The 26,917-nt window shown below is 35.8% G+C and overlaps 1 protein-coding gene across 4 annotated transcripts in view; it reads left to right on the plus strand.

Moving 5' to 3' along the window:
* The window catches only part of TRIM24 (tripartite motif containing 24), a 94,838-nt gene that overhangs the window by 40,310 nt on the left and 27,611 nt on the right, over nucleotides 1-26,917 (plus strand). For 3 of the 4 annotated variants that reach the window (XM_019949103.3, XM_019949220.3, XM_019949153.3), the window contains exons 3-8: nucleotides 2,036-2,183; nucleotides 5,983-6,115; nucleotides 11,658-11,774; nucleotides 15,166-15,280; nucleotides 18,370-18,516; nucleotides 25,090-25,207. In XM_019949103.3, coding sequence (XP_019804662.2) covers nucleotides 2,036-2,183; nucleotides 5,983-6,115; nucleotides 11,658-11,774; nucleotides 15,166-15,280; nucleotides 18,370-18,516; nucleotides 25,090-25,207 — 778 coding nt within the window. The remainder of the gene's footprint in view (nucleotides 1-2,035; nucleotides 2,184-5,982; nucleotides 6,116-11,657; nucleotides 11,775-15,165; nucleotides 15,281-18,369; nucleotides 18,517-25,089; nucleotides 25,208-26,917) is intronic. The other variant, XM_019949289.3, reaches the window with a different exon arrangement.

Below are 26,917 nucleotides of genomic sequence, written 5' to 3' on the forward strand. Positions count from 1 at the left end.
CTCTGTATGGTTAAGCCACCCACTTGATAGGCAGGTGCATTAGTTTCATTTTGCTTTTGTTTAGGGTTTTGTTTAGGGCTTTAGTTTTTTTTTTAATTTGAAATTTGTTTAACTACATATAGAACATTCATATACTGGTTCCAAAATAAAATCTATGAAACAGAGTATATTCAGAGAACTCAAACTTCTATCTCCATCTCACCTACCCCTCTACCTTATTTTTTCTCTACCTTATGGCTAACCATTTAATTTCTTTTATGTTTTATCCTTACACTTTTAATATTATTTTATAATCTAAGTGATTTTATGTTATTTTTAAGATTTAAGCAAATACGTCATCCCATCCCATCCGCATCTTTCCTAGATAAGCAGTGGTATGAGATGCTTTAACACTTTGCTTTTTTACTTTTACTTTTTATACTAGAGGTCCTTCCTTAACATTATGTATAGAAATCCCATAGTCCTTTTGCCGCATAATGTGGAGATTAAGTTTTAGGTGACATACTTATAGAGGTGATAGTTGAAGCCGAGGGAGTAGGTGAGACCAATCCCTAGACCTAACAAAAATCTACAGAATCAGAGGAGAAAGAGTAGTGGTGGGGTCCAGAGAGGCAATCTGGGAGATAAGAGAATCTGGAAGGGTTAAGGAATCCAGATGACTTCTAGGAAGTAAGAGTCAGTGGCATCAAAAGATGTTAGACAGGTAGAAGACAAGAACTGAGAAAGGGCAGGTTTTGGTTTATGGAAATATTATCCAGGTATTTGGAATTTGGCTAATGTAAACCACTGACTGAGGGGAAAAATTTTTTCCCATCCACGAATGATATCATGAGGACTGCTTATGTGTTGTGTAACCTTAATACCTGTTCTCAGAGAATAGTGCCACCATCTACACAGTTATATAAGCTGGAAAAAAAGGTGCTATCTCTTCTTCATTTCATAGCCAGTGCGTCCTCCAAACCAGTCAGTTTTACTTCCCAAATCTCCTTCGTTCATCTCCACTTCTACCACTGCAAAGGGCTCCTACCTATCTCTGTGCAGAAGCACTTGCCCTTTTTCTAATCTCTTCTCTACATTGCAGGGACAGTGATTTTAAAAATGCACATCTGGCCATGTCACTTACTTACTTAAAAGCTTTTAGGAGACTTCTGAGACCAAGACCAAAATTGTCACATGATCCTTCTTGATCTGGCCCCTGCCTTGCCACCAGCTCCTTCTGTTGCCAGTTTTCCCCTTGATCTCTCCACTTGAGTCCTACTGGCTTTCTGTCACTTCTTTGAACCTGCCATGTTCTTGCTGGAGGCTTTGGTACATGCTGTTCTCTCTGCCTAGAAAGCTTTCATCAGTAATTGATGACTCAACTTTCTTATCTTGGTGCAAATATGATCTCTTTAGAGAAAGCTTTGCCTGGGTAATCTCTCCTCTCATTTTCCCCAACCATTCAACCCCACTAAAAACAGATTACTTTCCCCCATCATATGTTCTTCTAGCTTCTCATACTTTTTCCTTTATGGCACTTCTCAATTTGTAGTTATGTATTAGTATTATTGTTTCAGTAATGTTTGACTTCCTCACAACCACTCAGTAAAATTCATCTTTACAACCACTCAGTAAAATTTATGTTATTACCCTTATTTTAAAGATGAGCATTCTGAGTAACCTGTCCAAGACTACTTATCCAGTAAGTAGGGGAACTGGGATTTGAACCTACATTTCATCTAGGAGACTGGATGTCATAAGGGCAAGGATTGTGTTTGCTTTTTCTGATGGTTATATCCTCAGCAGTTAGCATAGTGCCTAGAATATTTGATATATTGAACTAAGGGTAATGTCCTTATATTTCCATTTCATATGTTTATAATTTAAAACATAGTGTCAGTTTAAATTTATGAACACTGTTAAGAAGATAACTGATAGAGTCAAGTATAGTTGGTATATCATTTATGTATGATTAGTCATGTGACCACCTTTTCTTTATTCTCAAAAATTGACGTGACGTTTCTTTTTTTTTTTTTTTTTTCGTTTCTTTTATTAGGTATGTACAAGCTGTGAGGACAATGCAGAAGCTAATGGGTTTTGTGTAGAGTGTGTTGAATGGCTCTGCAAGACATGCATCAGAGCTCATCAAAGGGTGAAATTCACAAAAGACCACACTGTGAGACAGAAAGAGGAAGTATCTCCAGGTAATAAATTAATTTTTAAATTTCATTTTTTCTCTATCCCTCCCAAGTCATTCTTTCCCATGCTAACTTGTTTTTTTTTTTTCTTGCGGTACGTGGGCCTCTCACTGCTGTGGCCTCTCCCGTTGCGGAGCACAGGCTCCGGACGCTCAGGCTCAGCTGCCATGGCTCACGGGCCCAGCCACTCTGCGGCATGTGGGATCTTCCCGGACCGGGGCACAAACCCATGTCCCCTGCATCGGCAGGCGGACTCTCAACCACTGCGCCACCAGGGAAGCCCTACTAACTTGTTTTGATACACTCATAAGCATTAAATATACTCTTGTCTTTTACTACAAGGAAGTCTGTATTATGGCTGAATTTGAATACTTGTCAATGTTGGTCAGTATGAATAGATACAGAATTCTGCTTTATACTCACAACCCTCCTTCTCCTATAAATGCCTTAATTTGGTATGAATGTACAACATGTGAAAAAGTTGCCTTTAACACTTATTTTCGGGGCTTCCCTGGTGGCACAGTGGTTGAGAGTCTGCCTGCTGATGCAGGGGACGCAGGTTCATGCCCCGGTCTGGGAAGATCCCACATGCCGCGGAGGGTGCACGTCCGGAGCCTGTGCTCCGCAACGGGAGAGGCCACAACAGTGGGAGGCCAACGTACTGCAAAAAAAAACAAAAACTTATTTTCTATATACACTATTGATACTATGTATAAAATAGGCAACCAACGAGAACATACTGTATAGCACAGGGAACTCTACTTAATGTACTATAGTGACCTAAATGGGAAGGAAATCCAAACAAGAGGGGATATATGTATACATGACACATTTTGCTGTACAGTAGAAACGAACACAACATTGTAAAGCAACTATATTCCAATAAAAATTAAAAAATTTTTAAAAACTTATATTCTCTCTTGTCTCTTATTTTTAAGATGATAAGGGGTGGGCTTAAAAAAAGTTTTACAACTCTTTTCTCTCTGATATTCTTATAGTAAACCTGTTTCATGATATTTGTTGTATAGATAACCAAAGAAGTTTTGCTTTTTATGTATTTAATTGTGGTTTCTGGGTTCTTATTGTGTTGCTTATGCTTATAATGTAAAGTTCACTAATAACATTTTTTTTACAGTAAAATATGTGTAACTTAAAATCTGACATTCTAACCATTTTTAAGTGTATAAATCATTGGCACTAATTGTATTCAAAGTATTAGGCAACCATCACCACCATTTCCAAAACTTTTTTAGCCCTTCCAAAAGAAACTGTACCCAATACATAATAACTGCCCATTCCCCTCTCCTCACCATTCCCTGCTGACCTCTAATCTACTATCTGTCTCAGTGAATTTGCTTATTCTAGATATTTCATACAAGTGGAGTCATAGGGTATTTGTCCCTCAATGTTTGGCTTATTTCACTTACCACAGTAGTGTTTTCAGGTTTTATCCATGTTGTAATATTTATCAGCATTTTGTTGATTTTTATGGCTCATTAGTATATTTCTGTTTAAAAATTAATCCACTGCTTTTTATTTATTGAGTCAACCAGTGTTTGTATGCCTGTTCTATATTCCAGGAACTTTGCTAGATTAAAGAGATGAAAAAGTGAATAAGATAGGTACTTCCTACCCTCCAGGAGTTATTAGTATGATGAAGACTGTGAACAAATTAGCAATCATAGTTTAGCCTCATAAGTTCTGTAGGAGCACATGAAAGGAGTATCAAACTCAGATTTGGGGATTTACATTGAAGGCCACATCTGGGACTTCAAGGATGAATGGAAGTTCATCACATAAATGAGAAGGGTGGGGAAAACTGAAGCACATGCACAAATTTCCAGAGGGGGAACATTGAGTGTAGCTGGAGAGTAAGATGCAAGAAGAGGAGAAGTAAGAGATGAGGCTAGGAGTCTTGAGACACAGGAAAAGGGGGATATAATTTCTGAGAACACTGATGAAGAAGAGACACAAAAGAGAAAAGGCCAGGTATATACTCAGGTAAATTTAATAGATTAGTTCTAGAAAGACTTCTGTTTTTCTGTAAAGTCAGCCATCTATTGAAAAAGAGAGCAGAGGAAATAGGACTGAAAGGTAAGAAATATGGAGGATATTTGAAATAACTCCAGTTGAAAGAGAGCTCTAGCTTTGGAAATAGGATTGCTTGGTAGCATCAAGGTTACATTTGGTATAGTCCTTAAAACTTCCTCTATCAGTCCTCAGCAGTCTGATATAGTTATAGAGAAGAATTGAACTATTTAGGGTTGGGGTTTAGCCGGACCAACATTCTAGAAGTTCCACAGGATAAGAGATGCGGATATAGGCATGTGTTGACATGAAGAATTTGGGGATTTTAACTGTATAAAGAAAGTGAAGTTGACAGTGTCAGTTGATAGGGCGAAATAAATGGTTAGGGACTAGAAATATCAGTGAGGTACAGTGAGAGTAGTTTAACTAAGAATTGGGAAGTTAGAAAGTAGAAGTTATTAGAGTGGGATATTTGAATTTATGATTATAGAAATGGAATAGTAATGGACAATAAATCTAGGGTGGGACCATGGTGTGTATGAAATGGAATAAGTAGCTAAAATGAAGTACAAGTCTCTAGAGATGAAAAAGTCTGAGAGGCTTGTCTTTATGTGGTACTCTCTGTGGACTTCCGAATCATCCAGGATGATGATGAGACTAAGGGCTAGGAGGATGACTATGAGTCAGGATTGAAATTCTTCATAAATAAAGGAAGTCTATAAAGGGATGACATGATGTCATAATTATCTAAATCAGAAGCTCTATAAATAATTATTCCTGAAGAGCAGGTACAAACCAGGATGTCCCAAGCCAACTAAGGATGTATGGTCACCCATCATCTACTGTGATGCCCAGATGATATGAACCTCAAGGAGAAGGGTGCAGGGAGCTATGACAATAGTAATGTTGAACCATTTTTGCTTTGCTGGAATTAATTCCATTTGGTCTTGATGTGTTGTGCTTTTAGTATTCTTTTAATACATTGCTAATTTTCTCTATCTGGTTGTTTTCCTTTTTTTGTTCAGAATTTTATATATTTTTCCCTTTTTGATATGACTAAATAGTAGTTTACCTTTTTGTTTTTATCCCTAAATTTATCTAATTACCCTCAATATATTTTTTAGTTCATTAATTTTATTTTTAATTCCTCTCAGCTTACCTTGGTATTGTTTAATCAGGCATTGTATTTATTTGTATTGTAATTTTTCTATTTAACATTGTAGCATAAGCATTGCCCAGTTTTATCTCCACTCTAGATAACTATTAAGAAGTTATGTGGATGACTACAGTGTAATAGTGTAAACTTTATGATTATCTCTGTGTTAATGGGTATCCTCTGTTAGGAATTTTGCAAAAGTGGAGAAATAATTTTTCCACCACCTCTTTTATACATTTTTATTAGATTTTTCTGCTTTGCATTAAAAAAAAAAAACTCCCACATTTGGAATACAAAACATTCCAGTTGGTTCCGTTTGCTTAACTGGGCTATTAAGATTTTTTAATTTCATAAAACATCTTTTTAGCTACACACTTCCTTTTTCTCCTGAATTAATTTTAATTTTTACACTGAAAAGTGGAAAGCTCATTTATCTTTTCCTCCAGAAATGCAAAAAATACTTAATATTTTATTATCTGTAAAACCTGCTGGTAATGGTGGTGTCAGTGAAACTGTAGCTCCTTTATATCTCAATGGACTTTAATTTAAATGAACAATCTAATAATTATTTACTATTCAGTTATGTTAATTTTCTTCTTTTGCCTCCCATTGTCTCTACAGAGGCAGTTGGTGTGACCAGTCAGCGACCAGTGTTTTGTCCTTTTCATAAGAAGGAACAGCTGAAACTTTACTGTGAAACATGTGACAAACTGACATGTCGGGACTGCCAGTTATTAGAACATAAAGAGCACAGGTACCTGCATCTTTCCTACATACATAGATTTATAATACAGCTTTATGAGGACTAGACGACTGCTGGCACCCCAGCCAAACGGCCGTCTGCAAATAATGTTTTGTTTGGCCATTAGTATGTTGGCCTAGTTCAAGATTTTTCAACTTTGGTGCTGCTGCCTTTGTTGTGGGGGCTATCTGGTACATTGTATGGTGTTTAACTGCACCTTTGACCTCCGTTTACTAGATTCCAGTAGGATTCTCCCAGTTGTGACAATCAAAAAATGTCTCTAGACGTTGCCAAGTGCCCTAGGCAGCAAAATCACCCTAGCTGAGAACCACTGGCTGACGCACTTTATTAAACTATATGGAATTAGTTGCCAGCGTTGTAAATAAGATTTTACGTTTTAAAAAAACATTTAGATCTCTGGCTTTGGTTTTGTTTTTTGTTTTCTGGGTTTTTTTGTTTTGTTTTTTAAGAAAATTGAATCTGTTTTAGCCCTAGGTCCCATATATTCAATACTTTCATGTCAGTATTTGACTGGAATTGACTTTAGTCGTCTTTAGGATGGGCATGCTCTTCTAATTCATCATAGTTCCTACCAAAGCTTACTTTTAAACCTGTCCTCCATAGGCATTTGAATTAGCAACAACTGAATTAAACAGTAAGATTCTGATAAACTGATACAGATATAATTGGTTGAAAAAGGTCTTCCAATAATGGCAGACTAGGTAATTTGCACCAGCCATACCAGTGAGGGTAACTAGAAAACATGGACAAAATACAGAAATCATTGATAAGATATTTTTAGAGCTTGGTAATAAAGAATTATTGGACCAGGATTGGGTTGGAATGGGGATAGAGAATGGTACAGGCTTTTTTCCCCTTGGAAGCATTTGCCTAGAGGTTGAGGGGTGCTTTTAATATACTCACAGGGCTGAAAGACAGGGATTGGAGTTCAGGGTCACAGGGGTTAAAGGCTTCTTCTTGCCTTGAGTTGGGATTCTGAAAGTCTACTCTATTATGGTAAAGATGAATGAGCTAGTAAATATTACAGTTCCTCACTGGAACTAAAGTGCAGAATCAGATCTTCTCAGTACCCAAAGTTGGATTAAATTGAAATCTTATTGCTTGTGCCCCAAGTTACCTGTTAGAATAAAATGTAAATTCTCCCTGGAGGAAGAAAACATCATCCTAGACCTCAGATTTATTTAATAATGAGTTTTACAAAATGGTTCAGCACACAATTAGAAATAACCAAATATGCTAGGAGATAAGACAATGTGAACAATGTCTAGAACTTACATTACAGTAACTGAAATTAACTCAATAGAGGGTTTAAGAGCAGGTCTGACATGCCAGGAAATGAGAATTAATGAACTGGGAGAAAATTAAGAAAACATCAAAATGAAGTATAATAAACAGAAAGATGGAAAATGGAAGAGGGATCGAGAAGATGTAACACAAGGTGTAATTGAGGTCCAAGAAAGAGAGAGAAGAATGGGAAGGAAGCAACATTTGAGGGCAGAATATAATGGCTTAGAACTTTGTAATACTGAAGAAAGACATCTAGCCCATATTCAAGAAGCCCCATAACTCCCCAGCAGGATAATTAAAAAATAAAGTAATATTTTTGAAGTGCAAAAAGAAAATACTATAAAACTAAAATTCTATACCCAGTGAACATAATCTTCAGAAATGAAGGTTTATAAGAAAGACGTTTTCAGACAAAATAAACTGGGAGAAGTTATCCCCAGTAAACACTCACAAAAGCATACATTAGGCAGAAGAAAAACGGTAGGTGATACATGATGGAAAGAACGGCTGAAATGATAAGTATGAGTAAATCTAAATAAATGTTGACTTACACAGTAATGTCTTGGTGTGTCATGTGTGTGTTAAATATCACACAGATATGTTAGGAGGATATGGAGTTCATGTTCTAAGGTTCATGCATTGCTTAGGAAGAAGGTACTAAACTACAAGTTATTCTTAGATGATAAGTTAAGATCTGCATTTTTTAATGCATAGAGTAGTCACTAAACGAATAGTAAAAGTCAATATGATTATCAAGATAACAGAGAGAGAAAGTAGAAAAATTAACAATTAGTCTAAACACAGGCCAAAAAAGAGAATAGGAACAAAGAACAAATGGGATTTAATAAGACTTGATAAGTTGGTATATCTCTAAATATATTTGTAATTATAATAAACGTGAATGGATAAAATGTTCCAAATTAAAAGATTCTAGGCTGGATAAGAAAGCAAATAGAGAATCTGCTACTTGCTTTTTGTGAGAGAAACATCTAAAACCTAAGTATATAAAAAGAATGATGAGAAAAGCTATGCCATACAAACACTAATCAAAGGTAAGCTGGTATATCGAAGTACATTGTTTGAGATAAAGAGAGAAACTTTATAACAATAAAAGGCTCTTTCTGTCTAAAAGATATAATAGTTCTAAATTTATATTCCTCATAGCCTTACAAAATATAAAGAAAAAAGGCAGAGACAAATCCACATAGTGGGAAATTTAACATATTTCTCTCAGTAATTGGCAAAACAAGCAGACTAAAACTCAGTAAGGATATTTCAGTAAGAATCAAAAAACACAATTAGCAAAATGACCTCATGGACATTAAGGACACTGCACCCAATGATAAACATTATTTCCAAACATAAAAAAGGAAAAAATCAATTAACCATATGCCAGGGCAGTTTTATATTTCAGAAGATCGAAATCATATAAATTCTTGTGTAAACTCAATGCAGTCAATCTAGAAAACAATAATAAATGAGAAAAATCTCCATATATTTGAAAATGAAGAAATGTAATTCATATCGAAACACAATGAGGTATGATCCTGGACTGTATCCTGGACTAGAGAGGGGAAATGATATAGAGGACATTATTGAGACAAATCACATAATTGGAGAATGGTCTGTAGATTAGATGAAAGTATTATCTCAATGTCAGTTTTCCTGTATTTAGTAATTATACTGGGGTTACGTAATAGAATGTCCTTGTTTTTAGGAAATGCATACTAATTATTAAGGAGTTAAAGGACTTTGCTGAGGAAATATTTGAAAATCTTTGTAAAGGTATACGTGAGATCTCTGTGCTATTGCAAATCTAACTTTGAAATTATTTCAAAGATAAGCAGGTAAAAATAAATTTAAAGCATCAAAGAAGAAATTCCAATGAATATTAGAAAATATTTTTATCTGAGTGATAGTGAAAATACTATCCTTGACGTATCCTGCTAAAGCCACGATTAGAGGAAAATATATATCGCTAATGCATATATTAGATATTAAGGATAAAAAGTAAATGTCCTAAACATTTATCTCAAGTTAGAAAAAGCAGCAAATTAAACCCAAAGTAAGTAGCAAAAAGGATGCAATAAATACAATGCAGAATCAAAGCCAAAAATTGGATCTTTCAAAAGATTAACAAATCTCTTTATGAATGATTAAAAAGAAAACAGACTCAAAAAACCAATGCCAGGAGTGAAAGGGGGGGCATCACCACATTTTCTACAGGCATTTAAAAATATAAAAAGGTTTTTTGTCAATAGATTTGAAAACTTTTACATGAAGTGGGATAATTCTTAGAAAATACACTTACCAAAACTAGCACAATATAAAATAGAAAATCAGAACAGTCCTTTATTTTAGTGTAAATCCCACAAAGAAAACTACAGACCCAAATGATTTCACTGATGAATCTACAAAATAGGTAAGGTTAAAATAATGCTTTTCCTATACAGTCTTGTCCATAGAACAGTAAAGAATGAATTCTCTCCAACTTGTTTTATGAGAAATCAAAATCGAAAATTACAAACCAGTCTTACCCATGAAATGAACTTAAAATTTCTAAGAAATACATTAGGAAACCAAGTCCAGGAGCATTGTGATTTTTGGATAATAGAATCACAACTAAGTTAGCCTTATTATAGGAATACAAAGTTCATTTTACCTTTGAAAATCATTAATGTAATTCGTCCTGTTAAAAGACTAAAGGAAAAATTATATGACCATCTCCACAGAGGCAGAAGAAACAGTCAAGAAAAAATGTATATCCATGATATACAATCTTAGCAAACTAGGAATAAAAGAAAATTTCTCAAACCTGATAAAGATTATCTATGAAAAGAGCTAGAAAACATCATAATGGAATATTGTAAATTTTTTGCATTGAGTTTAGGATAAACCTAAATAAAGACGACCAGTTTGATCATTTCATTTAATAATTACATTGTATTAGGGTCCCAAAGAGTGTATAACAAAAAAAAGTTTACTAAGATAAAAAAACTTGCACCTAAGAAAGAATTTTAAATGTCAGTATTTACAAACGATATGATTATGTACAAAAGAAATCCAATAGAAATATTATTAACTGTGTGTTCCCCCTTCTTTCTAACTCTGGCAACCCTACGTATAATACTTACTGATTTAATTACACTCACACTTTTAAATCACATTATGTGAAATAATGTATTTTGTGCATTTTATGAAAAACTTTTAATAAAACTCTTTTTATGTATCTTACACATCATCTGTTTCTCTAGAGCTCCTTTAGAGTCATCTTACATAGTTTGTCAGAGGTTGTTACCTTAACTTTCAAGTCAATTTTTTTTTAATTTAGGTATTTTATGATATTGTTGCTTGAAGCTTTGTCACACGCAAGGCATAACATCAGGAGTTTTACCCCCATCACCTCACTTCCCCCCATTTATTAAAAGCATGCAATATTTGTTATTTGTGACCTGTAGCACAATGAATATTGAAAAGTATATTTAAACCTGTTATTTAAAAGTGATCTTCAAAATATTTGTTTACAAAGCATCAAACTTTCATAATTATGAAATTGCAAAATAGTTAATAAATCTACATAGATATTTATCTATGATTACTTTTTGCCGGGTCCACCAAGGGAGCCTGTTAAGCTTGTAAAACTGAATGATTGAATGTGTTTTTCTCAGATTTTAAAAATTATTTAAAGAGTGTCCATGGACTTACCTGGTGGCGCAGTGGTTAAGAATCCGCCTACCAGTGCAGGGGACATGGGTTCGAGCCCTGGTACGGGAAGATCCCACATGCTGCGGAGCAACTAAGCCTGTGCGCCGCAACTGTTGAGCCTGCACGCCATAAGTACCAAAGCCCACACGCCTAGATGCAACAAGAGAAGCCACCACAATGAGAAGCCCGCACACCGCAACGAAGAGTGGCCCCCCGCTCGCCACAACTAGAGAAAGCCCGCACACAGCAATGAAGACCCAACACAGCCAAAAATAAATAAATAAATTTATTTATTTAAAAAATAGAAATTAAAAAAATAGAGTGTCCATGATTAATATCTGTAAAGACTCCTTCCTTTTTAAGAGAGAATTTGTGGTGGGGTGGACCTGCCTTCTGTGGATATATTTGGTATTTTAAAAAGATTATTATTTATATCCTTTATACTCATAAATAGTTTCCTATTAGTTATTTGTTTGCTTTGGGGCTTTTCCTCATTTTAGACAGACATTTGTGTGAAATAAGTTGCTTATTATTTTTTCAGATATCAATTTATAGAAGAAGCTTTTCAGAATCAGAAAGTGATCATAGATACACTAATCACCAAACTGATGGAAAAAACAAAATACATAAAATTCACAGGAAATCAGATCCAAAACAGGTAAATTTATATTTATGGTATTACTTAAATCATCTGTATATAATGTGTTAAGTATATTAACTCTAAGAACAGACATTTTACTTAACTCATGGTGAAGTACATCCAAGTAAGCTGTCAGATGGGTCTAATAACACATAGTTGATAAGCCTTTTCCAGAAACTTTGGATTTCTGGGAAGTTTGGAAAGTATTCTTTTCAGCCATGAAATTTCAAAACTATTATGGTAATAAGCTACTTTTAATAACAGCTCATTTATCAGGTAAGTATTAATAATTTTTAATTATTTTGTGTTTTCCAATTATCCAAGAAATGCCAGGATTTAAAAACAAAACTATTTTTATAGTACTGTAAAATATTTTAACACTTAATTAGATACATAATTGCTATTTTAAGCATTGCTAGACTTAGAGATGCCTCCCGAGCTGTCAGCTTTTAACTGCAGTGAGGCAGAGATCATAGAACACCAGGAGACTGGGCTTGTTAAACTGTTTCACATACCTTTTACTCCTTGTCAGATACAGTACTTAAACAGCTTCTACATATTGCTTGTTATACTGTTTGTCCTCCAAGGGAGTAAATCATCAACTGTCCAAAGGCTCATGTCCTAAAATTCAGTGATTGGAGAGCAAACCATTGACCTCTGTGGGGAGGAGGGAGTTTGCCTAGTACCCCCTTTGCATCCCATTTGAGGCACATGCTGACATTTTACAACACCTGTGAAATCCCATGTTCCCTTTCTTTTGTTGTTTTGCACATGAAAGTAACATGTCACTGCTTAAATAGATAAAGAAATACTTATTAGAAAGAGCCTGAATAAGAGAGGCCTTGCAGGGGCTTTGAATGTTGTTCATAGGGAAAAGTATATCAGCCTTTTTGTAGTTCATCTTCCTTAAGATCAGTTGTCACAATCTGTTACTCATCATTTTTCAACATGGCTAGGGTGGGGCATTTGGTACTTTTTTCCAAGGAATTCCTTGGCTTACCTGCTTTCCTTAATGGAGATTTTAAACATAATTTAACCTTTTCTTGACTCCCTGGTGTTATTATTACATCTATTATACATTGTGATAATAAAAGTTCTGTTGTGCGTCTTTTAGTTTCTATTATTCTTTTGTTATCAGCTCTCATTTCATTTTATCTTTCTCTTTCACATGAGAACTGTAGTTGACCAAATACTATTTCCTTTGTCGTATTCTAATAACAGTAGTGTATTTTTGCCAAATTGATGTAATTGGTGGGTTTAAAATTTTGTATCTGAGTAATTGAAAATATATAATGAATATTTATGGAATGATAAGGGTAGATAATCTCTACCATCTAGTGGCAAACAGTAGTAATTGTAAAATAACTAATTTTATGTAAACGATCCACTGTTGATGAAATTCACCCTTTTGACTTTTTTCTTACTCTTTCACTGTGTATATGGTATGACCTATGGACCAGAGTTTACTCTTTTTTTTTTTTTTAACATACGGATATTCATTTGTTCCAACACTTGTTCTGTTTGTTGAAAAGATTATCCTGTTGCTATTAAACTGCCTTGGTACCTTTGTTGAAAATCAGTTGACCATATATGTGTGAGATTATTTTGGACTCTCTTTCCATTGTGCTTTTCTTTCTTGCTAATACCCCACTTTCTTCATGACTAGAGCTTTTTATAGTAAGTCTTAAAATCACATAGTGTGAATTTTCCAAATATTTTTTTACCTTTTTTTTTTTTTTTTTTAGTAGTAGTAGTTTATGCTCTTTTTACAAAATAATACATTATGGTGTGGAAGGATTTTAGTTTTTGAATTGTAAAAATTAAAGACTCTTTGGATTAGGTGCTAATTCTTTGTATCTTTATAGCTACCTGATTATAGAAGGATTAAATTTACTGGACTGACTTTGCTATTAATTCATCTTTATGCATGTGCAAACATGGCATTACTTGTCCTTTTTTCATCCTGTTCTACCATCATGAGGATTTAAATTAGTTGGGTTTTTTGTTTTGTTTTGTTTTGTTGGGTTTTTTTTTTTTTTTGAGGTTGTTTGCTTCCTAGACCTATCTGGTTTCCTTGATCCTCTAGCCAATATTGATATCAAATAATTATCTTGAAGAATTTCCAACGTTGGTGGGGGGGTGATAAATTAAGAGTTTGGGATTAACATTTACACACTACTATATATAAAATAGGTAACCAACAAGGACCTACTGTATAGCACAGGGAAATTATACGCAATATTTTGTAATAACGTATAAGGGAAAATAATCTGAAAAAGAATATATATATATGTATGTATAACTGAATCACTTTGCTGTCCACCTGAAACTAATACAATGTTGTAAATCAACTATAATTAAAAAAAAAAAAGAATTTCCAACAGAGAATAAAATCCCTGCCCTTTTCATCTTAAGTTTTGGAAGATAAGCAGGCAGAAGAAATAAAGCTTTTTTTTTTTTTTTAACATCTTTATTGGGGTATAATTGCTTTACAATGGTGTGTTAGTTTCTGCTTTATAACAAAGTGAATCAGTTATACATATACATATGTTCCCATATCTCTTCCCTCTTGCGTCTCCCTCCCTCCCATTCTCCCTATCCCACCCCTCCAGGCGGTCACAAAGCACCCAGCCGATATCCCTGTGCCATGCGGCTGCTTCCCACTAACTATCTACCTTAGAAATAAAGCTTTTTGTTTATCTCAGAATGTTTGATGGTGGATGCCTCATTATTCTATTTCTGCTTTTATAAGATATTCTGGTATAATGCTATGTATTTTTTTTCCTATCCATCTTGATCTCCATGAAAATAGCATTCCCATTTTCTCTAATCAAAGGAAAAAATGTATATGCTGGTTGATAAAAACATATAGTTATTTGGCTGCTTATTTCAAGACAAAAGTGCTATTAAAAGTAGCAAACTACTATTATTGTCTTTCTGCTTTTATTCAGATATAATGAATAGGTAACAGTTCAGATGACTAAGATAATAGTGACACATTTAAGCTTTTCTACTTCTTAGTTGCAGTGAATACAGTAGAACTCATTCAGTCCTGGTTTTCCTTATCTTGTTTATAAATCATTTTTTTTGTCCAACCTTTTAGGCTGAGAATTTTTCCAGGTGTCATAATCTTTCCAAATAATGTTTTCTTAAGATGTGTTCATTCTCTTGCAGTTTTATACATTTTGATTTTAAGATTGAATTGACTATGTCTTTTGGAAGAATTAATATTTCTGCTATCTCATCTTCAAGAAAGTCTATTTAAACTGAAGGACCCTTAGAAAAAGCTGAGCATTTAAGAGCTGAAAACCTTTTGGTCTAATTTAGGGATTAGAAAATCAATATTACATACTGTAAAACAAATCTTCTGCCTTAGATTTTAGACTTCCCCCTTTTGTTTAATTTTCAGGATAATTGAAGTAAATCAAAATCAGAAGCAGGTGGAACAGGATATTAAAGTTGCCATATTTACATTGATGGTAGAAATAAATAAAAAAGGAAAAGCTCTACTGCATCAGCTTGAGGTAAGTTACTGTTAATGGGACAGTATGTTGTAGTGATTTACCGTAGTATTTTCTCATGTATTTGTGAATTTGAAATCACAGCCTTTTTTGTATAATTGTTTACATTTGATTCAGTAATATTTTTCTCCATTCTCAGGCTCTACCTTGTATCTGACAGTTTACGGCTTTATGATACAGTAGGAATGTCTTAATCCTTATTGTTTACTTCAGAGCACAAAGTATAATGCCTTGCTTGAAGGAGGAGCTTAGTAAATATTAAAGAGATGTAAAGAGATGAATCTTTTTAGAGATCCATTGAATTGACAGCTTTGGGTCACCAGAGGAGTGCAATTGAGCAAAGTTTTTCAGAAAGTTACATTAAGTTAGTTATATTTAGTTCTCAAATATATACATTTAACCTTACGAGAAATTAGGTAAAAGGATGTGCCTCCTGCCCTCAGCAGTCCTAACTGTGAAAGCAGTACTCAGGGAGAGGTGCTCAAGGCACTTAAGATAGTTGTTTGTCACTGCAGGTAAGAAAAATATTACTAACTTCATCAGCTTTCTTATATTCATGAAGGTCAAGATCCAGAGTCAGTGTTTGACTCAAATAACATGAGGTTACAACTTCTACATGGTATCTTAACATAATATTAATTGCATGATATTTTGGTATCCATTTAATGTATTGGTGCAAAAAGAATTTAACAGTAGAGAAGCAAATTAAGAAGAGAATAAAAGAATCCTGATGTTCGGAGATTTTAAAAAAAGCCTCATAGAAAAAATTTAGTTCAACATCTTTATTTTATAGTTGACAAAATTATAAGGTCTTTGTCAGAAGGTTCTCTTCCTCCTGGGAAAGCATGGTCATTCCCATGGTTTATCAATCATACAGGAAACAAAGACCAAAATAATTCTCTCTCCTCTTGGAAACAAATACTTAGTGAAAAAGTATTCGGCTAGGAGGAATACATTTACAGTAACTGTGTTTTCAAGGTTCTGGGGGGCGGGCGGTGGCGTGTTTTTTTTGTTTGGTTGGGTTTTTTTTTAGATAGAAGCATTTAAACTATTTTAAAAGATTTCAAAGCTCTGCTTAAAATCAAATGTCACATAGATTTGCTTCTCAGAGATGAATAGTGCACACATTGCTGTGGCTGTTTCCAAACTTCACTGTAAATCAGAATCACTTGAGGAGTTCTTTAAAAATCAAGATAAGGAACAAAAGATGACCACATCCCCAAATCTCTAGGGATGAACCTCGTCATCAGTATTATTTTAAATCAACTTTATTGACTTACATTTTCTTTTTTTTTTTGCGGTACGCGGGCCTCTCTCTGCTGTGGCCTCTCCCGTTGCGGAGCACAGGCTCCGGACGCGCAGGCTCAGCGGCCATGGCTCACGGGCCCAGCCGCTCTGTGGCATGTGGGATCCTCCCAGGTCGGGGCACAAACCCACGTCCCCTGCATCGGCAGGCAGACTCTCAACCACTGCGCCACCAGGGAAACCCTTAACTTATAATTTTTGCAGCACCTTTTAAAAATGCTTTTCAGTCTTCATACCCAGTCTCCTGGTTCACAGAATCCTTCTTTAAGGCGAATAAATGTAGTCAGTATTTACTAAGACTCCAGACCCAAATAGTTTGTTACTATAGAAGACCAAGAAACTTGGGCTTCTGATTCTCAATTTGCAACATCCCTAAAAGTCAACAGAATTTCTGTTCTTTCTAGAATGTGTCCAAAGTAACGCTTAGTTTTTACAGAGGTCAGAAATAGCCTAATAAGTAAATTATCTCTGGACTTAAAATTAGATACGACAAAGCCACTGATAGTCACTGCAATGACTTAATTCAGTTTAGCATATGTGTATTTTCCAAATTTGAAACCAACTAGGGCCAGGATCTAGGTTCATTTTCTCTATTGAGAATATAATTCCATATTGGAGTGTAGCAATTTTACTTTTAAACTTTTTTTTAGAGCTAGTCCTGTTCTCTCCTCCTTTCCTTGCCAGGTAAAGGAGATTTGAGGTTAGAGACCTTTAAAATAGCACAGGTTCAGTGGGGTTTTCTTCCACTTTTGACTAACCTATGTTCTTGCTTGTATACTTCCCTTAGAGAAATTGTATAGTCTGCTTTTCTGTAGTTCTTTTTGAGAGTGCATTGGTACCATTAGTCACTATATCAATTGGTTCCCATGGTAATTTTCAATAGACAAAAATTATATGCTTCCTTTTTTTTTTCCAAACTTCACTGTAAATCAGAATCACTTGAGGAGTTCTTTAAAAATCAAGATAAGGAACAAAAGATGACCACATCCCCAAATCTCTAGGGATGAACCTCGTCATCAGTATTATTTTAAATCAACTTTATTGACTTACATTTTCTTTTTTTTTTGCGGTACGCGGGCCTCTCACTGTTGTGGCCTCTCCTGTTGCGGAGCAGAGGCTCCGGACGCGCAGGCTCAGCGGCCATGGCTCACGGGCGCAGCCGCTCCGCGGCGTGTGGGATCTTCCCGGACCGGGGCACGAACCTGTGTCCCCTGCATCGGCAGGCGGACTCTCAACCACTGCGCCACCAGGGAAGCCTGCTTCCTTTTTTTTTTTTTTTACTATACACAAAGCATAAATGTTGTCTACCATGTGGCATAACTTGGCACAAACTAGTTGCAATCAGGATAAGAATGCCTAAAAGGTGAAATCATGTGCTTGAGTAAATCATGTGATCTGGTAACTTTACTTGATTGCTGGATGGTACATCTATTTTATTTGTGAGTATTGAATTTAATGGGCATTTACTGTATTATAGCTAATCCACGGTTTTGTACCTCTTTGGATACTGGAAGATGCATGAACAGAAACCTGTATCCCACAATATGTACAACCAGACCAAGGGCCTTGGAGAGAAGGGGCAGGCAGCAGAGGCAGGGTGGCGTTGGTGGTGGCTACAGCACTGGGGGCACGGTTTTTACTTCAGTGAGAATGAGCCTTTGTACCAAGGGATAGGTTGCTATCACCTGGGTTCTTAGAGGTGGTGGTTATTCTAATTGGGTAATCTGATGATGACCATTAAAATATATGTTACATGCAGAACTAATTTTGAAACTTTTTTTTTTCAGAGTCTTGCAAAAGATCATCGAATGAAACTTATGCAACAGCAGCAGGAAGTGGCTGGACTTTCTAAACAGTTGGAACATGTCATGCATTTTTCTAAATGGGCAGTTTCCAGTGGCAGCAGTACAGCATTACTTTATAGCAAGCGACTGGTAAGATAAACTCAGTATGGCATTTAACATACTATCAAAATACAGAGAGAAACAATGGAGTTATTAGAATGCTTAAAATTTAGAAATGTTCATTAGTCTCTATTTAAATGCTTTTTACCTTTTTCTAATTTTTATCAATCAAAATATTTTGGTTTTAAAAAATCTTATATTGCCATGATTGAGGCGTATCTTCAATTTTAATCTACCATCATCCCTCCTGTTTTGTTCTTTTCCAAGTTTTCTCTGTCTTAGTGGCAGTTGAACTTAATACTAACAATAAAGATAAGAGTAAACGTTTCCTGATCACCTGTAGTGTGCCAGGCACTAATCCTAAGCATTTCCATGTAATATTTTATTTAAACATTCACATCATTTTTATGAGATAGGTATACCTATCCATCCATTGTATGGGCGATGAAACCAAAGCACAGAGTTAAGTAACATGCCTAAGGCCACTCAGCTTGGACACCTGAACCCAGAGGCTGTGTTCCTTTTGTCTGTACTGCGTTGTTTACTCTGTCAGTGATACATGGTGCTGGGTATTTCAGCCCCATTGCTAGAGAAAAGTGGCTCTCATTTGTTCAGCTGTTTTCAGAATAGTCTAGAACCTTGCTACTGAAAATATGGTCACTGCATACTAATCAGGTGGTTCAGTAGATGTGGGGTGAGGCCAAATTCTGTGGTTCTGACGAGCTCCCAGGTGATGCTGCTGTGCTGCTTCGTAGACCACCTTTAGTAGCAAAGGATCTAGAAGCCATTCAGCCGTGGAAGTCACACCACATAAGCATTCTTAAAATCTCCTGCTTTACTCTTATTTTATTAAAGATTCCACAGAGATTGACACTTTGAAATCAAATTATGACATCCAAATCTGTTTTCTGTTCACCCACTCAGTTTTGTGGAAGGAATTTTCTACGACCATTTTGAAATAAGGAAATGCACTTCAGGATAAACTTCTGCAAACTAGGTTCAAATATTGAGTAACTTATTAGAAAACTGATTTATATAAGTATTCCTAATCATGAATTGTATTCAACTCTTAAGATTATTTTCTTTCATAATTATCAATGATGTGGTCAATCTTGAGTCTTTTTTTTCTTTTTCTTCCTTTTTACTGCTTCATTGGTCTAATGAAAAACAGCTTCTATACAGTACATACCTTCTCTGTTACTTATGTTTTCCTGTAAGTCAAACAAAACGGATAAAAGGAGAAAATGAGAGAATTGTCTTTTTTTCAACTAGACCCATTATTAATATTTTTATTTGTATGTGTGTAAGAAAGCATGTTATTCACACAATCAGATATTCAATCTCCTTATCAGTTTAAGAATTTGTTTCTCTGATTTTATTCTATGATTTTGTTTGTGATTATAAGACAAAGAAAACAGTACAAACTCGAAGATGGGATTACTTAATCTGCACAATGATCTCTTGAAATAGGAGAGAGGAAGATTGGTCTCTATATTATACACAGGAGAAAATAAACACAGTGAAGCATAAGCAACCAGTATTACCAGCTTCCTGATTTACTAAATTGTGTTTTTTAATTTTTAAAAGTCTGTGGAACCCAATCACATCACTAGCAGCAGATATAGCTAGTAAAATAATTTACCTATAGTGAATGCAGAGCTAAGGCTTGTGATTACTTTTAAACATTTAGAAGGATTTTTAACCTCAGAAAATTTGAAAGTCACTATATTATGCAACTCTGTCCTTTAGAGCTTCTATGCTTCATAAATATAGCCATGTTTACTAAGGTTATTTTTTTAATGATGGCTTTTATATGCTTAAAAATTAAAAAGAAACGTCTTGCTGGCCTGAAATTTCAAGCTTAGCTTGTAATTCTTAGTTCATTTTTTTTTGCTATAGGAATTATAATCAGTAAAAGACCAAACCCATTGGAATAGCAGGATCCTTTCAGAAGTCCAGTTTTAAATATATTTTAAAACATTTTCACAGTATTTCCTTAGGATTCTTCTGTCATCTGTTAAACATTGAGTTTATCCTTATATTATTTAGAAGGAAGGCAAGAAATACCGACAGAAGAGACCAGGAGAGTAAAACACAGTATTCTTTTTACTAGCAATAGATATTTCTATAATACTAGTGATTAGGAAGCTGTTACGGTATAGGTAGTAAAAGGGAAATCCACAATCTTTTTTACTCCCTTTCCCCCGTCCTCCCATATAATTAATCTTCAAAGACTTCTGTTTCCTGAATATCTCATCGACAATTCCTTGCTTTTAGTCCTCAGGGTTCAGAATGTCATGGTCTTTTGCCTGGGTACTGTTAGCCTTTCTTAGAATGCTTTTTCTTTCTCCTGAGTAAATCCTCATCTTTGTAGAGACTACCAGGTTCAGTTTAGATGTGTCTTCCTTTCCTTTTGGCAGCCTTCCATGACCAAGACTGGGTTGGATTACCCGTCTATGTGTTTACAAAGCCCTTATGCATATATCCATCAATACTATTACTGATTTTTATCTACTATTATTACATTTGCATATTTTTCTGTGAATTTCATTAGACTTTTTACTTCTTAAAGGGTAAAAATTTTGTGTTACCCAGTGCTTGATATATAGGAACTCAATGAAAGATTGATGGTAAATAAATAAGGTAGCAGATAACATCTCTTGTCAGAAGCTATAAATAAGTGTAGACAAAACCTTATGTTATATTTTACAGGATTGGAAACTCGAATACTAAATTTCTTTTTTAAGTTTATTTTAACTTCAATAGAAAGGAGACAGTATACAGTATTGCCATCTGAAAAGCTGTTTTGACATCTTCCATAGTTTTAAAAATAATTTTGTCCTTTGCTTTTTGAACAGTAGCTAAGTTTTCAGTGTGAAACCTGAGTTTAAGTTCAGATACATCTGAAGGGATCAACAAGTATATTTAATTAATCCTTATTTATCTTTTACAGTAGCCAGGGTTTATGACTCCTCATAGGAAAGTTTTTGCCATAATTCTTTTGCTTAGCATATTATGAGCATGTTTTATAATGAGAATTATTAGAAGATGCAAAAAAAATTAAGAAAGGTAGAAAAACTTAGGCAAAAGAACATTGTGTTGAGTGCTGTTTGCTAAACACTGTGCCATGTATTCTACATAGTCCCAAAATAAATACGTTTTTTTACACAGAATTTATTGTAGCTATTTAAGATAATTTAGCAATTGAATGAAGCAAACTTATTTATTCAAAAATTATTTATTGAATACCTGTTATGTATCAGGTGGCATTCTGAGTACTAAGGGAACAGAAAACAAAGCAAAATCTCTGCCCTCAAGAAGTTGCATTTTTAGGGACTTCCCTGGTAGTGCAGTGGTTAAGACTCTGCACTCCCAATGTAGGGGGCCTGGGTTCAATCCCTGGTCAGGGAACTAGATCCCACCTGCCTGCCACAACTAAGAGTTCACATGCCACAACTAAGGAGCCTGCCTGCCACAACCAAGGAGCCCATGTGCCGCAACTAAGGAACCCATGAGCCACAACTAAGACCCAGCACAACCAAATAAATAAATAAATATTTTTTTAAGTTGCATTTTAATGAAGAGAGATACAATACCAAAATAAGTAAAATGTATAGACCATTGCATGGTATTGAGTGCTCTAGAGAAAAGTAAATTAAGGGAAGAGTCGAGGAGCATTGGGGTAGGATTGTGATTTTAGTTATGGAATTCTATCTAAAGAGGGTGATATTTGAGCAGAATCCTGAAGAAAGTGAGGAAGCAAGCCATGCAGATACTCGAGGAGAGTATTCATGCAGAGCACAAGTACAGACAGCAAGTGCAAAGACTGAGGTGGGAGTTATTTGTGATATGGACAGCAAGTAGGCCTAAGAGGGTGGAACACAGTGAATGAGCAGACACTAGGATGAGTAAGGTCAGAAGTACTGGAAAGCCAAATAGTATATGAGCCTTGTAGTTGATTATGAGGACTTTGGTTTTTAATCTAAGTGAGATGAGAAACCATTGGAGGGACTTGAGGAGAGGAATGACAGAATATGATTTACAGTTTAACACAATTACTCTGACCGCTGAAAAAAAATGTAGGTGGTTGAAGGCAAGGGAGAAATAAGGGAGACTATTTATAACCTTACTGCAATGAGGTGGCTTTTCCAGGGTAGTAACAGTAGAGTTGATAATGGGAGAATTGGTAGGATTGTCCATATCTTTCAATGATAGAGCCAACAGGATTTGCTGACAGGTGGAACGTAAGGCATGAGGAAAAGAAAGGAACCAAGGACTAAGCAGTAGGAAAAATAGTGTTGCCAATAATTGAGGTGGGGAAGATCATAGGACAAGTAGACTTGAAGAGAAGGATCAAGAGTTCCCTTCTAGGCATATTAAATTTGAGGTACCTGTTAGAGAATCAGGTAGAGATATTGAGCAAGCCATTGGAAGTGCAAGTTCATAGAGGGATCCAGGCTTGAGATATAAATTTAAGAGTCAGATAAACGATGAGACTGGATGAGATCACTTAAAGTATGTGGGTGCAGGAGAAAAGAGAGCAGTTGCAAGACTGAGCCCTGGGACATTCCTGGTGCGGGAGATGTGAAAGAACCAACAATGGAAACTGAGATGGTACATTGGGACACAAACCTATTCTCAGCGGCCTTAAAATATAGCAGCTGGTGAAATAAGGGGAAAACCATGAGATCATAGTTTGTTCAAAGCCAAGAGAAGAAAATGCTTCCCTGAGGGCCAAGTGACCACCTATGTGAAAAGCTACTAAGCCTGAATGGTTTCAGGGAAGAGTGGGAGGAGAGGAACGGGGGACATTATAGATGAGTCTTTTGAAGAGTTTTGCCAGAAAAGAGAGCAGAAAAGTGGGAGTTTTGCCAGAAAAGAGAGCAGTTGATGGCGGGAGGAAAGGAGCCAAGAGTTCTGTTTTTAGCTGGGAAAAGTTAAACATGTTTATGTGTTAATGGGACTGATGCAGTAAAATGGAAAGCTTGATGGATACAGGAGAGGGGAGAAAATTGCTGGGCAGTGTCTTTGTGTCGGCAAGAGGGTGTTGGGCACTATTGCACGAGTGCAAGGATTGGCTTTAGCTAGAAGCGTGGCCAGTTAATCCATTGTGATAGGAGGGAACGCTAATACTGGTAGGTGGTGGAAGTTTGTGGAAGTTCCCTGATTGTTCCTGTTTTTTCAGTGAACAGTCATCAGGACCATCAGCTGAGATGGAGAATGGGGGAGGAGATGCTGGAGATTTGAAAAGAGAAAGGAGGTTTGAAATAGTCATTTAGGAGAGTAGGGACATGAAGGACCAGAGGCCCGTCAACCTTAGGGCCCTACCTAAAGTAAGCAGGCTGTGTTTGAAGTTTGGTCAGTCCCTTTATCAGTCCAATTATAGTGAGTCAAAAGTTAGATTAAACCAGTGTTGTTTGTTGGTTGTTGTTTGGGGAAAAGGTTGAGGAGAGGGAAGGGAGTATGTGTAGTTTGACATGTGAGAGAGAGAGGGGTTGAGAGTATATACCAGGAAATGATTATGAGGATTAACCCTGGGATTTGAGCCGGATAAGGAGAAACTGAGGGCTAGGGTAAGGGTATTGGTAACATGAGGTCGAAGGACAGGGAAAATTGTAAGAGCAAAGGTTTATAGGACCTTTAGGGTTTGTAGGATTATTGGTATCTGGGCACTAGAAGGGAGTAAGCTGGAAAGAAAGGTCATCTAGTTGGATATAAAATCATCAAGAATTAAGACAGGAGTAATGTTGGCGTTGGTGATGGTGAGCCAGGAGCTAAACTCTTCAAGACTGAGGGAGAGTGACTGAGTATTCACTGAGGACTGCGGTGTGGAGGAGATGGGGGGTGTGGTGTGATGACCCGAGATTCACAGCACAGGAGCAAGGAGAGCCATCCCACTCGTAGGCCTAGTTATGAGCTGTACTTATGTTTCCTGAGCAGAGAGTAATTTGTATTTTCTGTAATTCATTAGCCGCCTAATCTCAATTCTGCATCCTTCTTTGAAAGAGTAAGTAAAATAAATAAAAGAGCAGAATTTGTGAAAAGTTTTTATTTTACAAATACTTGGTTGGTGCTTCTGTGAAGTTTAAATAATTCAAAAAACTAACTTTAAGATAGTTAAAGTTAGTTTTTTGTATTCAACAGTATAGCTGAGTTGTACCTCAAAACTAACAACATGTTTTGGAAGGAAAACTGCGTTGTATGTCCACTTTTTTATAACTTATATATATATATATATGAGATTGCTTGTTTGTGTTAGCATACATATGATACAGAGACCACTTTTTGTGTATTTATTGGGAACTTAATAAATTACTTGCCTAATAAAGGTTTTTTTGTGTGTTTTTTTTTTTTTTTTTTTTTTGCGGTACACGGGCCTCTCACTGTTGTGGCCTGTCCCGTTGCGGAGCACAGGCTCCGGACGCACAGGCTCAGCGGCCATGGCTCACGGGCCCAGCCGCTCCGCGGCATATGAGATCTTCCCGGACCGGGGCACGAACCTGTGTCTCCTGCAATCGGCCGGCAGACTCTCAACAACTGCGCTACCAGGCAAGCCTGCTAATAAAGATTTTGATGTTTAGTTGTCTCTCTGCTTTCTTCTAGATTACATACCGGTTACGGCACCTCCTTCGAGCAAGGTGTGATGCTTCCCCAGTGACCAACAATACCATCCAATTTCACTGTGATCCTAGTTTCTGGGCTCAAAATATTATCAATTTAGGTAGGCTGTTATGTACATTTTCTCAAAGTGCCATTTGTTTCTGGAACTCTTAATGATTATGAGATTATTGAAAATGTATTCCCTTCCACCCCCAAAGTGTGTTTATCATCTTGTTTTAAGTACATGGAATTTTCACTAGTATTTCATTAGCGTGTATATATGCGTGACACATGAATGAATATAAACACACATGTAAATATGTGGATGATATGAAACATCCTTTATATTGACTCACAGGGTGTCTAGATTTCTGGATTTAGGAGGTTTTTTTTTCTCTCCCATAGAATCTTGCTTGTACTGTTAATTACATACTTATCAGAATGGTTGATAAAACTCTTGACTTGTGACTGCCATTAATATAGGATTTTTTATATTTAGAATGTTTTCTGTTAAAACAGGACTTCTCATACAATTATTGGCTTACTTACTCTTGAGAGCCAGTCATCAGGCACCTAATGGTTCATTTGCTTTATCTAGCTAGGGAAGACTTCTCTTTTCTTCTTTTGCCTTTTATATAATTATTATATAATTTTTAACCTCCTAACTGAAGTGTACCGTACGTACAGATAAGTGCCCAAATTTTAAGTACTAGAGCGCACTGAGTTATCACAAAGGGAGACTATCATTATGGTATCATTTGGTAACATCAAATATCCTTGCAGGCAGTACTTGCTACATTATGTGCTAGTAGAAAAAGTCTTCAGTTTTTGCCTCCTTTCTTAATTTCTCACAGGGAGACTATAGAAACAAAACTTTAAGAATTCCATATACATTCTTCATCAACCACCAGTATTCCCTTTGATGACAGTTTTTGGGCTCATTGACTTTGTTTCAAAATCTTGAAAGATGGTTGCTCTCTCATTCCCTAAGCTAGATTCTGGGTAAGAAAGGAAGAAACGGCTGGAGAGAGAGCCAGTGCTCTCAGAACACACCAGGAAAGGAAGAAATAGGCTTACACAAACCTCATTCATACACGGGAAGAACAGAAGGAATGGTAATAAGGTGACCCTTTGAAGGAAAGGTCATAAGTTGACTCCTGCAGCTCAGTCTAGAAGCACATATTTATTGATTGATTGATACGTAGCAAGCAACTGGAATCATACACACTCTCACCTGTGTAACTAAAAAGAAGCATCTTAATACAAAGCGTGTATATAAGTTAACTATCTCCTACCCTCCACCATACATGCAGCTATATAGAGAACCTGTCACAGTTATATATCCACACAAATAGTCATATGTAGAATTGTATGTACTTGTAAGCATATCATTTAAAATATAGACCACATGATGTAAACATAAATAAAATTAAGAATATGTGTAACTGTATACACATAAATGGATATAGTTTTAGATAAGTCTACAGCGAAAACAACATCTATTTGTGAGGAGTTTGTAAAACAATATCCTTTACTGTAGGACTTCTCAGAGCTGTCCTATACAGCTCTGTAAATTGCCATTTACAATGAGATTTACATTTTAAATCTTCTAAGGAGACAAGTTTCCCAAACTTGGTTATTTACGGCTTCTGAGAAACATGTTATAGAAGACTGCAAGGGAAAAATGTTGATTTGGATGAATATTCAGTTAGTGTCTTTGTGACTTTGGGTAAGTTGTTCAATCTCTCTGAACCTTAAATCCCTTATCTGTACAGAGGACTTTAACAATATACATAGACCTACTGTCGCAGTATCTAATACAGAGTAAGTA

This window comes from Tursiops truncatus, chromosome 9 (assembly GCF_011762595.2).
Source record: "Tursiops truncatus isolate mTurTru1 chromosome 9, mTurTru1.mat.Y, whole genome shotgun sequence".
NCBI lineage: Eukaryota > Metazoa > Chordata > Mammalia > Artiodactyla > Delphinidae > Tursiops > Tursiops truncatus.